This window comes from Myotis brandtii, unplaced genomic scaffold (assembly GCF_000412655.1).
Source record: "Myotis brandtii unplaced genomic scaffold, ASM41265v1 scaffold36, whole genome shotgun sequence".
Lineage (NCBI taxonomy): Eukaryota > Metazoa > Chordata > Mammalia > Chiroptera > Vespertilionidae > Myotis > Myotis brandtii.
The window spans coordinates 5,233,789-5,245,644 of record NW_005363836.1 but is presented as its reverse complement, the minus strand read 5'-3'; the positions used below and the strand labels follow the sequence as shown (position 1 = coordinate 5,245,644).

The following is an 11,856-nucleotide window of genomic DNA, read 5'->3' as shown; positions in this document are numbered from 1 at the left end:
ATCCATAAAGAACATTATTAGGACAACTGGAAAATTTTGAATATGGGCTATAGATTATATAACAGTAGTCTATTAATGCTACATATCCTGAATTTTATAATCATATGTGTTTGGGTAAAGGAACATATTTGCCCTTAGGAGATATACACTTTAGTATTTAGGTACTATAACTTATTCTCAAATAGTTCAGTAAAAATAATAATAGTAAGGCCCTAGCCCAGTGGTTCTCAACCTTCCTAATGCCACGACCCTTTAATACAGTTTCTCATGTTGTGGTGACCCCCAATTTCATTGTTACAAATTGAACATAATTAAAGCATAGTGATTAATCACAAAAACAATATGTAATTACATATGTGTTTTTTGATGGTCTTAGGTGACCCCTGTGAAAGGGTTGTTCAACCCCCAAAGGGGTCGTGACCCACAGGTTGAGAACCGCTGCCCTAGCTGTTTTGGCTCAGTGGATAAAGTGTCAGCCTGCGGACTGAAGGGTCCCAGGTTCAATTCCAATCAAGGGCACATGCCCAGGTTAAAGGCTCCATTCCAAGTAGGGGGCATGCAAGAAGCAGCCGATCAATGATTCTCTCTTATCATTGTTGTTTCTACCTCCCTCTCCCTCTCCCTTCCTCTCTGAAATCAATAAAAATAAAAAAAATAAAAATATAAAAAGAGACAAAAGAAACATCTGAAATTAAAAAAAATAATAATAGTAATAATATGCGTATGTATTGTGCATGTAAAGATAGAGAATATGGGAATTAGTTATACTATTTTATGATTTTCTCTGAGTTTGAATTTCTGCAAAACAAAAAATTTAAAAATATGGATTACTAGACATGTTTTGTACAATACACACACACATAAATTACCTTTAAAGGATCCACAAGTTCCAAGGTATGTTTTAGGTATATTAAATTTGTTATCTTTGATTCAGCTGCATTAACCTATTAAGATAAAAATCCAAATGTGGATATCATAAACATTTAATACAAAATGTGCTTTTCAAAAAAATGTGTTTTCCTCTAAACATTCTATGCTTATCTTATTTCATATACTTTTTATATATCAATCAAGCCAAGATACCTGCCAGCCTAAATACTGTTTAGAAATTACTGATCCATTATAGTAAGACTAGCACACTAGTCTCCTGAAAGTCTGAAAATGAAAAAGAGTTCACATCATTGTACCCAATTTTCATTTCTATTAAAGCTCCTTGATCCACCTTAACTCATAGTAGTGATAGGAAATACAGTTCAATTCTGAGCAAAAGGATTAATTGAAAAAGGCAAAAAGAGTATTTCTGAATAGAAGATATTTGAAAAACTGAATCCAAACAACCCAGATAATTACAAAACAACACAAATTTCCCTTATTGGTTCCTGTTTGTTCAAATAAAATAATTTTCATCATTCCAGTGGCCCAAAGGACTTACAGTTTTTCAAAATAAAACAACACCAGCATCCTAAATTTTATAAATAAACATTTTATAAATTAAATAATAGTACAATCTCTAAAGTGGTACTATACCTGGGGAAATATAAAAGTTCTCATGGATGGACTACTTTACCAATTCTGACAAGAACTTTAGGGATATTACTATTGAGATATAGTAGTAATTAATATGACAGTTTCTTTTTGAAACCTTCTGACTTTTATCCCCATTGTACACGCAATACCTGAACTGTTCTGTCATCAGATGGGTCAATTTAAAAGAAATACCAAAATGTAGGTTTGTAACCCTAAAACAAGTTATCTCATGCTCTCTTATAATGGATCTCTGAAACTAACTGGAAGATTAAAAATAAATAAAATTCATCAAACAGAAGACAACTATTATTACTATTACCAAAGGAAAACATCTTCCAAAAATAGCCAAAACACCCTTGTATAAGAACAAGGTAAAAGAATTAAATCTAACAAAAATCAATTTCTAATAGTTAGAGTAACTAAGAAACTGTGGTATTGGCCTAAGGACAGACAGAGACCAATGAAACCAAATAGAGACTAGAAATAGACCCAATAAATTTTGAGTACTTGATTTACGACAAAGGTGGGAGAAAGGACTGTCTTTTCCATAAATGATGTCAATATAATTATGAATCTATAGGAGGAAAAATGAAATGTGGTCCCTTCCTCATACCACATACAAAAATCAATTCCAGGCAGATTGTAAATCTAAATATTAAAAAAGCAATAAACATCAGGAATATAACAAAGAAGAATATCTTCATTACCTGTTTGTTCGAATCAGTTTTTAAAAATTTCATAATTAATGACTTGGCATCCATTCATCACAAGGCCTAAAAATGGCCAAAGTTGTTCACATCTCCCCTATGGTCTTGGCTCTTAGGGATGCACAAAAATCATATTACAAGCCCTCCAACCACAAACTCCAACATCTGTGTTTTGCATCCTACCCAATAGGGAATGTTTCCACCTAACAACTTCCCATTATAATAAAGATTTTTGCAATGTTTTCCCCTCACTCCTTTTGACTCCTGACCAACCCTAATACTTTTCCATATGATCTTGTGTGGTATGCTCCCTCTTCTCAGGAATACCAAGTAATAAAAATCTCCTTTTAATGACAACCTCACCATATCATCACTTAGTCACCTCCATAAATTAAAATCCAATGGGTGCAATCAAAACATTGGGTTAGATAAAAACTTCTTAAGCAGGATACAATAAACACTAACTACAAAGAAAAAAACACAAACTAGACTACATTTAAATTAAGAACTTCTATTCATCAAAAGATACTACTGACACAGGACCGGTTCTCCAAAAGCCAAGTTTGAGAAACTAGAATTTGAGGGCAAATAACGTATTTGAAAAGTAACTTCAGTAAGCAGAAGTAAGAAGGGAAGGGGAGGACAGCACAAGAGGATGCCTTGATGATCCGGTTACTGCTGCATGGTACTATGGCTCAGACCTGTCAGAGATGGTATAAGGTAAGCTTCGGAAGCTATCTCCACAGGTAAGAAAAATGGAATATTTATTCATCTACTCCTGTTCAATATTGGTTATGACCTATTGCCAGAGCAACAACTCTATTCTCTCCTACAGTCAGAGAAAGTCCTCAGGCAGTAAGTTTCAGCTACTTGCAATAAGAAGCCTTCCTTGTACAAAAGTGAATGCCAAGGGGATGTGGGTAGTACACCAACAGCATCTATACCACAATATTGAGTGGGAAAAGCAAACTAAAAAGTGGGAAAAGATATCTGCAACAAAGAACCAATAAAGGGCTTGTATCTAAAATATAAAAAGAAATTCTACAAGTCACAAAAGAAGATAATGAAGAAGAAGAAAATGAGCAAGAGACTTGAACAAGACTTTCACAAAAGTAAGTATTCAAGTGGTCTGTATATATATGAAAGGGTGTTCATCTTCAGTAATAAGAAAATGTAAATTAAAACCACAATAAAATACCATTATTTACCAATCACAATGCCTAAGATTTTTAAACTGACAATATCACATTTTGATAAAGAACAATGAGAATTCTCATACACTGCTGAGAATATAAATTGTGCAATGATTGTGAAAAACATTTTGGCAAATATTTTGTCATTATTTCCTGAAGTTGAAGATATACATCCTCCATGACCCCAAAATTCCACTCCTAACTATGAACCCAGTAAAAGTGTGTAAACAATTGTATTAAGAAACAGGTACATATTTTTTACCAGCATTATTTCTAATTGCCAAAAACTGTCAACAAGTCGAACAACAGTGAAAGGAGTAATGGCATATTCATACAATGAAATATTATTTCGCAATAGAAATAAATGAGCTATATCTACATGCAACATGATTAAATCTCACAAACATAGTATTGACTAAAAGAATCCAGATATAAAAAATAAAAATTGGGTGATTATACTAGTAAATAAAGATTCAAAATAGGCAAAATTAAATTATAAAGAAAATTTGGGGGATCTTTGAAAGAGGTAGAAAATAAGATGGGAAGGAGCAAGAAGGGGCGTTTTTGAAGTAATGGCAGCATCTATCTCTTTACCTGAGTAGTCATTACATGGATATTCACTTTGTGATAAATCAGTAAGCATTGAATTTTGTTTTTCTGCAGTTTTCTATGTGTACAGTGCAAGAAAATGCTGATACTCTGGCTACTGCTATAGTCGTAAGTACTCAAGCAAGTCCTTTCTTCCTGACCCAGGACTCTCATATCTTCTGTCAGCATCTATGAAATTGTGTAAGGCTAACTTGTTAGTTTGCAAGTAGGGTAAAATATCAGATGTCTAATAGTTCTTGATATACTATGCTGTAATTGCCTTTTTTTTTAACTTAAATCTCACACTGGATCATTAATTCCTTTGGTGTAGAAACTTAGTTCTTATAGTATCCCTTGCACTTATCACAATGTTTGGTAAAATAAAATCACTTGTTGAATTAACGTAAAAAGGAACCATACACTACAAATATTCATATATGGCAGTCTGAAATCAATTGAGAAAAATTAATTATTCAAAATGAAGCAAAGAAACTTAGATAAAACTTGAAATTTTTGGTTTAATATTGACATTTTCAAATATTAAAGAAAGAATTTTAGATGTGTGTAATGAAAAACACAAAACTTCCTAATACATTAAATAGTATGGTCAGCCCTAGCTGGTTCAGCTCAGTGGATAGAGCGTCAGCCTGCAGATTGAAGGGTCCCAGGTTCGATTCCGGCCAAGGACACATGCCCAGGTTGTGGGCTCCATCCCCAGTAGGGGGCGTGCAGGAGGCAGCCGATCAATGATTCTCATCATTGATGTTTCTATCTCGCTCTCCCTCTCCCTTTCTCTCTGAAATCAATAAAGAAATATATATATTATTTTAAAATAGTATGGTCAGAAACATTTTATAGAAAGAAAAGACATTTGGGCCCTAGCCGGTTTGGCTCAGTGGATAGAGTGTCAGCCTGCAGACTGAAGGGTCCCAGGTTCTATTCCAGTCAAGGGCACATGCCGGGAGTTGTGGGCTCAATCCCCAGTGGGGGGCATGCAGGAGGCAACCAATCAATGATTCTTTCTCATCTTTAATGCTTTTTCTCTCTCCCTCTCCCTTCCTCTCTGAAACCAATAAAAATATATTTTAAAAAAAAGAAAGAAAGGACATTTGGGTTAATTCAAATAAAAAAATTTAAGCATTATTCTTCTCACTAAATACTTATGATCAAAAAAATGGCATTTTCTGAAATCAATATCCTTAAGGGGAAATACAATAACTCATCTTAGGCAAGCAATTCCACACTGGAGATTTTCAGAGGACATTTAGTTTAGTCAGAAGTTTATGCTTTTAAAGGCCTTAAAAAACTTTGATATTAATAATGAAGCACTTTTCCAAAATATTTTAATAATGTCCAATTGTTACATTACATTAAGACAAGTTTTATCACAATGTATAATAATATAACCTATAATGTATATATAAACATACCGTGTCTTGCTTTGGAATTTGGACTAAAACAGAAAGAAGCTGCTCCGTATCAAGAAATCTTGCTATAACTAAAACAAACAAAAACAAAAAAATAATGAGCATTTGAACTTTTTAAAATATAGATTATGTATCCTCAAATAATAAACTAGAACCATTCTACCTACAAATATTACTTGTTTTAGTTGTCTCTATCTATCTTACATGTGCCAGGAGTAAAATAATAGTCAATTCTTAATTTTGATTACTCACAATCTGCCTTCCAAATTTGACACTGTTGATCACCCCTTCATTCTTAAAACTCTACTTCTCTAACTTTTAGATGTTGCTTCTCATAATTTTCTTCCCACCTTTCTGATCTCTAACTTTTCTTTCTGATACTTAAAAAGATTAGTTTAAAAGCATAGTTAGACCACTAATCATGTAATCTTCCAGAAGTTACCTAACTTCCATCTTTTATTTTTATTTTTTTAAATATATTTTATTGATTTTTTTACAGAGAGGAAGGGAGAGGGATAGAGAGTTAGAAACATCTATCAGCTGCCTCCTGCACACACCCTACTGGGGATGTGCCCGCAAACAAGGTACATGCCCTTGACTGGAATCAAACCTGGGACCCTTGAGTCCGCAGGCTGACGCTCTATCCACTGGGCCAAACCAGTTAGGGCCTAACTTCCATCTTTTAAATGTGGATAATGACATCTACCTCCTTAGGGGTGCTGTGAGGATTAAGTGAGATAATGTGTATAAAGTATCCTGAACATATCACAGCTCAAAACTGTTATTTTATTCTTCTCAACTCATTTTCCAGTTTAAAGTATTCTATAAAAATAAATGTATAGATAATTATAATCTATCTCTTTTTAATATCCCCAGGTTGTTGTTTCTATCTCTCTATCACTCTCCCTTCCTCTTTCTCTAAAAAAAATCAATAAAAACATATCTTAAAAAAAACCTTTTTATGTCACTCGCTTCCTGTTCAAACCACTAAGTCTTCTGATAATTTTCAGTGTGCCTATTTCTAGCACTGTGCCCTTTTCTAATTTACCACTTCTACTGAAAATTAATTATGTTTGAACTGTTTTTAAAAATTAGAGTAAATAGGCTCAGTATACTACTTATACTACTCTTATACTGTTCAATTATGACATTTTATATGTGATTCCACTAGACTCTTAAAGTCCTTAGATTGGTGTTTCTCTTTTTCAGTCTCTTCCTTCTTCCTTTCCCCAAATCTATCACAACAACCAGAATAATGTTTCTAAAATAAGGTTTGCTCGTTACTCTCTCAGTTTAGAACTGTCAGCTCCCTATGTCCTGCATGATAAAATCCCAATGTCTTAGTATTATATAAAGGTCCTTCATAAGCTAGCCCCAGCGCTCATTTCCTGCTATTCCCCAATGCTTCAAGTCATAAATAAGTACTGGCCATATCTTAAATACAGCAAGCTCTTTTATATCAATGTAAGTATAACTCTACCTTTCCCAACTTCCAAAAAAAAACAAGTGTACCTTAAAAAGTAATGAGTATTTAAGATCACAGCCAATAGGACTCATACCAGATCTTTATCCCTGCTACCACATCTAAACATATTTTCTGTTACCCCATGTGCATTAACAAACCTCGCATAGGCATGCTCCCTTTGTCTTGAATATCATTTCTAGGATTCTCCTGTTGTCAGTCTTACTCATTTCCTTAAGACAAGCTGAAATATTGTCTTTGTGAATCCCATATGGATTCTGTCATTATCCCAGTTTCTTCCTCTGTGTTCCCATAAAATACTCAATTATGGTTGCGTTTACCACACTGCATCACATATTTGGAGGTCTGTTTCCCTAACATGAATTTAAGATCCTTGTAAACAGAAACTTATAACTTACTCTTCCTTATCTTTTTATCCCTAATACCTATAAAATACCTACAATAAAGTAATACTGGGTCTTTTAAAGTAAGTTTCAGATTCTCATATTTTAATAAACTATAAAAATTACTCTCCTACCCTGCTCTATGTTCATATTCCCCTACTTTTTACATGTTACAATAAATTATAAACTGTCACAATACAGGAAACATAGAAATGGTTGGAGCTTGACTAACATTACATGATTAAATGACTTGAATATTCCTGGCACTTATGTATTACACGGAATGCCAGGTATAGATAGGCCAACAAGATGTTGCTGTGAACAAGAAAAGGATTATCAGTTAAAAACGGCTTCTTTGTACCTTTCCCAAAGTTTTACTAAATACACTGGAATATATAGAAAAAGTGAATATATTCAACAACATTGGAAGTGCACAGTCACAGACAATATAATGCCAGAATTTTTAAGGAACTGTAAAATTAAAATGTATTTGGAATTGGAATGAGGAAAAATTGTTCAGGCTGTAAATGCCTTCCAGATTTTCATGTGCCACTTGTTTACACTACCAGTACACCAGGAGGGTGGTTGGGAAATGGGGTATGAAAGACAGACCAAGTTCCTAGAAACCAGGAACTGGACTAAGAACAAAGCATACAAAATGTCCTTCCACCAATTTTTTAAGAAGAACATTGCACTGCCATGCCAGTGAACAAACTGCCAGGTGCCATGGGCAATTCTCTTACCTCATGTTATGGGTTAGATTGTGTCCCTTCAATAAGATATTTTAAAGTCCTAAATCCCCATATTTGTGAATGTGACCTTATTTGGAAATTAAATCTTTGCAGATGTAATTAAGTTAAGATAAAGTCATTAGAGTGGGCCTTAAACTGACTGGTGTCCTTATAAGAAGACAATGTATCTTTCTAATAATTTCTATTTATAAACTTAAAGGATATCCATTTACCTGACTGAAGTCCAAAGAAGAGTTCCTCATCTTGAAGTAGTTCTTGAACACAATCTAACCTCATGTTAATGGTTTCAATATCAACTAGAGGTTCTAAGATATTAGATCGAAGTCTTCTACTCCCTCCAGGAGTCTTAGTGTAATTTAGAACACCAAAGAGAGTGTGATTATTCCTTTGAAAACACAAGTTTGAAAATTTTCATTAAGTATACAAAAGACAAATATAAGAAAACTGCTATTTAAATTTGTAACTAAATAATCCTATAATCTATAGTAGTGAATCTCAAATGTTAACATGCATACAAATCACATGTGTATTCTAATTCAGGACAGGCATGAGACCTGTAAGAATCTACATTTTTTTTAAACATTTTTTTTAATATATTTTATTTATTTTCTACAGAGAGGAAGGGAGAGAGACAGAGAGCTAGAAACATCGATGAGAGAGAAACATCGATCAGCTGCCTCCTGCACATCTCCCACGGGGGATGTGCCCGCAACCCAGGTACATGCCCTTGACCGGAATCGAACCTGGGACCCTTCAGTCCGCAGGCCGACACTCTATCCACTGAGCCAAACGGGTTTCGGCAAGAATCTACATTTTGAATACGCTCCCAAGTATGCTGTCAGTCAATGAACCATACGTTGATTAATAAGAATCTACAGTATCTTCTTACATTTAACAATTTTTTCATAGATCATTTACCATATTCAGACTAATATAAAATGTTCTAATCCAGCCCTAGCCGGTTTTGCTCAGTGGATAGAGCATCAGCCTGCAGACTGAAGGGTCCCAGGTTCTATTCTAGTCAACGGCACATGCCCAGGTTGTCTGGGTTGCTCAATCCCCAATAGGGGGTGTGCAGGAATCAGCTGATCAATGATTATATCTCATCACTGATGTTTCTATCTCTTTCTCCTTCTCCCTTCCTCTCTGAAATCAATAAAAATATATTTTAAAAAATAAAATAAAATGTTCTAACCCAGCGGTTCTCAACCTGTGGGTCACGACCCCTTTGGCGGTCGAATGACCCTTTCACAGGGGTCGCCTAAGACCATCCTGCATATCAGATATTTACATTACGATTCATAACCGTAGCAACATTACAGTTATGAAGTAGCAACGAAAATAATTTTATGGTTGGGTCACAACATGAGGAACTGTATTTAAAGGGCCAGAAGGTTGAGAACCACTGTTCTAATCCATGACATTCCATTAGTAATAGCAAGATATCAATAATAACCCTATATAATAAAAGGCTAATATGCAAATTGTCTCCTCCACCAGGAGTTCCATCGGGAGTCCAACCAGGGGGTAGGCCAGCCCGCCAACCACCCGCATCCCCTCCCCTCTGGCTGGCCCCGCTTGATCGGCCCCAATCGGGGCAGGCAGGCTGGACCCCACCCATGTGTGAATCCATGCACCAGGCCTCTCTAGTTGATATAATAAGGATATAATTTTTTCTGTGATGAAAAACAAATAATATTAATTCATCCTTAGGTGGGAAAAATATTTTACATTAATAAAATGAGTATTTAATATAATCACTTCATTCTAACTTAAGAAGTTAGAGAAATACAAATGAAAGAGAGAAAAAAAATTCAGGTACAGAAACTGTTAAAAACAAACAAACAAAAAAACACAGACTTCCGGTCAAGATGGCAGGCGTAGGTAAATATGGTATTTGCATCCTCCCATCACCACATCAAAATTACAACTAACCATAATTCAGAACATCCTGAAATCTAGCAGAATGGAAGTCCTACAACTAAGGATATAAAGAATAAGCCACTTGAGACTAGTAGGAGGGGTGGAGACGCAGACCAGGCTAGTCCCAAACCCACGTTTGGTGAATAACTGGAAGGGATCTCAGCCGCAAAGATCCCCCCTGAGGAGCGAGGGGTCCCAGCCCCACACCAGGTCCCAGAGACCAGGATTCCAGTGCCAGGAAGAGAAGTTTCCATTACTGTAAAAACTAGCAGGGCCCGGACCTGCGTGGCTCAGTGGCTGAGCGTCATCCTATGAATTAGGAGGTCAGATCCCCAGTGTGGGACATGCAGGAGGCAGCTAATCAATGATTCTCTCTCATCCATTGATGTTTCTATCTCTCTCTCTCTTTTCCTTCCTCTCTAAAATCAATTAAAATGTATTTTTTAAAAATAAAAAATAAAACAAAAACTAGAGGGGATTGTAGCTGAGTGAGATGAAAAGATGCTGGAGTTCCAGGCAGTTCCTCCTAAACGGCCCATGCATGGACTTACTCGGACTCGCTCCCTCTGGGCTCCAGTGCCGGAGCAACAGCTGAAAAGGCACCAGGGACGTGTGGACAGAAAAGGAATTGTCTGGCATCAGAGCGAGAGCTCAAAGGGCAGAGAAGTGCTGGCAGAGACCACTGTTCCTTTTCTGAGATACAATGTCCCCTCCACAAAGTCGGCAGGCAGGCACTGTATCTGAGTTTCCATCAACCTGGCTTGCACTATTCTCCCTATGCTGGGATTCCCTGAGATCCTGCCCCACCCAAATTGGGGGCCCACCCAGGCTGTTTCCAGTGACTTTTCCATACAAATGACTTGTCTTGGCTCGTGCTTCAGACTTTCCTAAAACCTCTTAAAATAGCAACATTTGGCCTCAGTGTGCCCCATACCTCTCGTTAAGTGGCCCCAGGCCTGGCACTAGCAGCAGCCAGCCAGCCTTGGTTTGTAGCTTGGCCTCTCCTGGGCAGCTCCAAGCCCAGCACAAGTAACAGGCATCTGCAGATCACTTTGTAGCTTATGTCAGATGGCCCCAGGAGCCCTGGGCAGCACACAGGCAGTGGCTTATGCCATTTCCACAAGTATCTTTTAAAAATCTGATTTTGGTGAAACATCTGAACAGTTGAGCAACAATGCAATTATTCTCCATTAACCAATTTTTTAAAATGTAAACTATACATAAAAAATATGACATAGTAAAATATGCGGATACATTTTATATAAAAAAAAAGGGGTGATCTTACCTAGAGTCTTGAATATTAACTAGTAATTCAAGATTTTGGGCTGATGATGAATCTATCATGGCTGTCTGTTCACTGCCTTGGAAACAAATCTTCAGCGATTTTGGTGCATAAACTGAATTTTGAATAAATTCAACATATTTTAATAAAGCTGCCACAGCTGCAAGGCAGTAATACCTGTAAGGTGACCCATGATACATCATTATAAATCTTTAGAACAGCGGTTCTCAACCTGTGGGTCGCAACCCCTTTGGGGGTCGAACGACCCTTTCACAGGGGTCGCCTAAGACCATCGGAAAACACATATATAATTACATATTGTTTCTGTGATTAATCACTATGCTTTGATTATGTTCAATTTGTCACAATGAAAAGACATCCTGCAGATCAGATATTTACATGACGATTCATAACAGTAGCAACATTACAGTGATGAAGTAGCAACGAACATAATTTTATGGTTGGGGGTCACCACAACATGGGGAACTGTATTAAAGGGTCGCAGCCTTAGGAAGGTTGAGAACGGCTGGCTTAGGACCATTAAGGAAAAAAAGGAAGCAGCTCCGTGCTGGCTGCCCCTGGCCCGGCCCC

General features: G+C 36.4%; 1 protein-coding gene across 1 annotated transcript in view; it reads right to left on the bottom strand.

Annotated features, from left to right (window-relative positions):
• Window positions 1–11,856, bottom strand: part of MSH4 (mutS homolog 4) — a 67,666-nt gene that overhangs the window by 39,130 nt on the left and 16,680 nt on the right. Inside the window, exons 6-9 of the mRNA XM_005871963.1 lie at window positions 11,269–11,442; window positions 8,273–8,445; window positions 5,446–5,513; window positions 870–944 (exon numbers count right to left, since the gene is read on the bottom strand). Coding sequence (XP_005872025.1) covers window positions 870–944; window positions 5,446–5,513; window positions 8,273–8,445; window positions 11,269–11,442 — 490 coding nt within the window. The remainder of the gene's footprint in view (window positions 1–869; window positions 945–5,445; window positions 5,514–8,272; window positions 8,446–11,268; window positions 11,443–11,856) is intronic.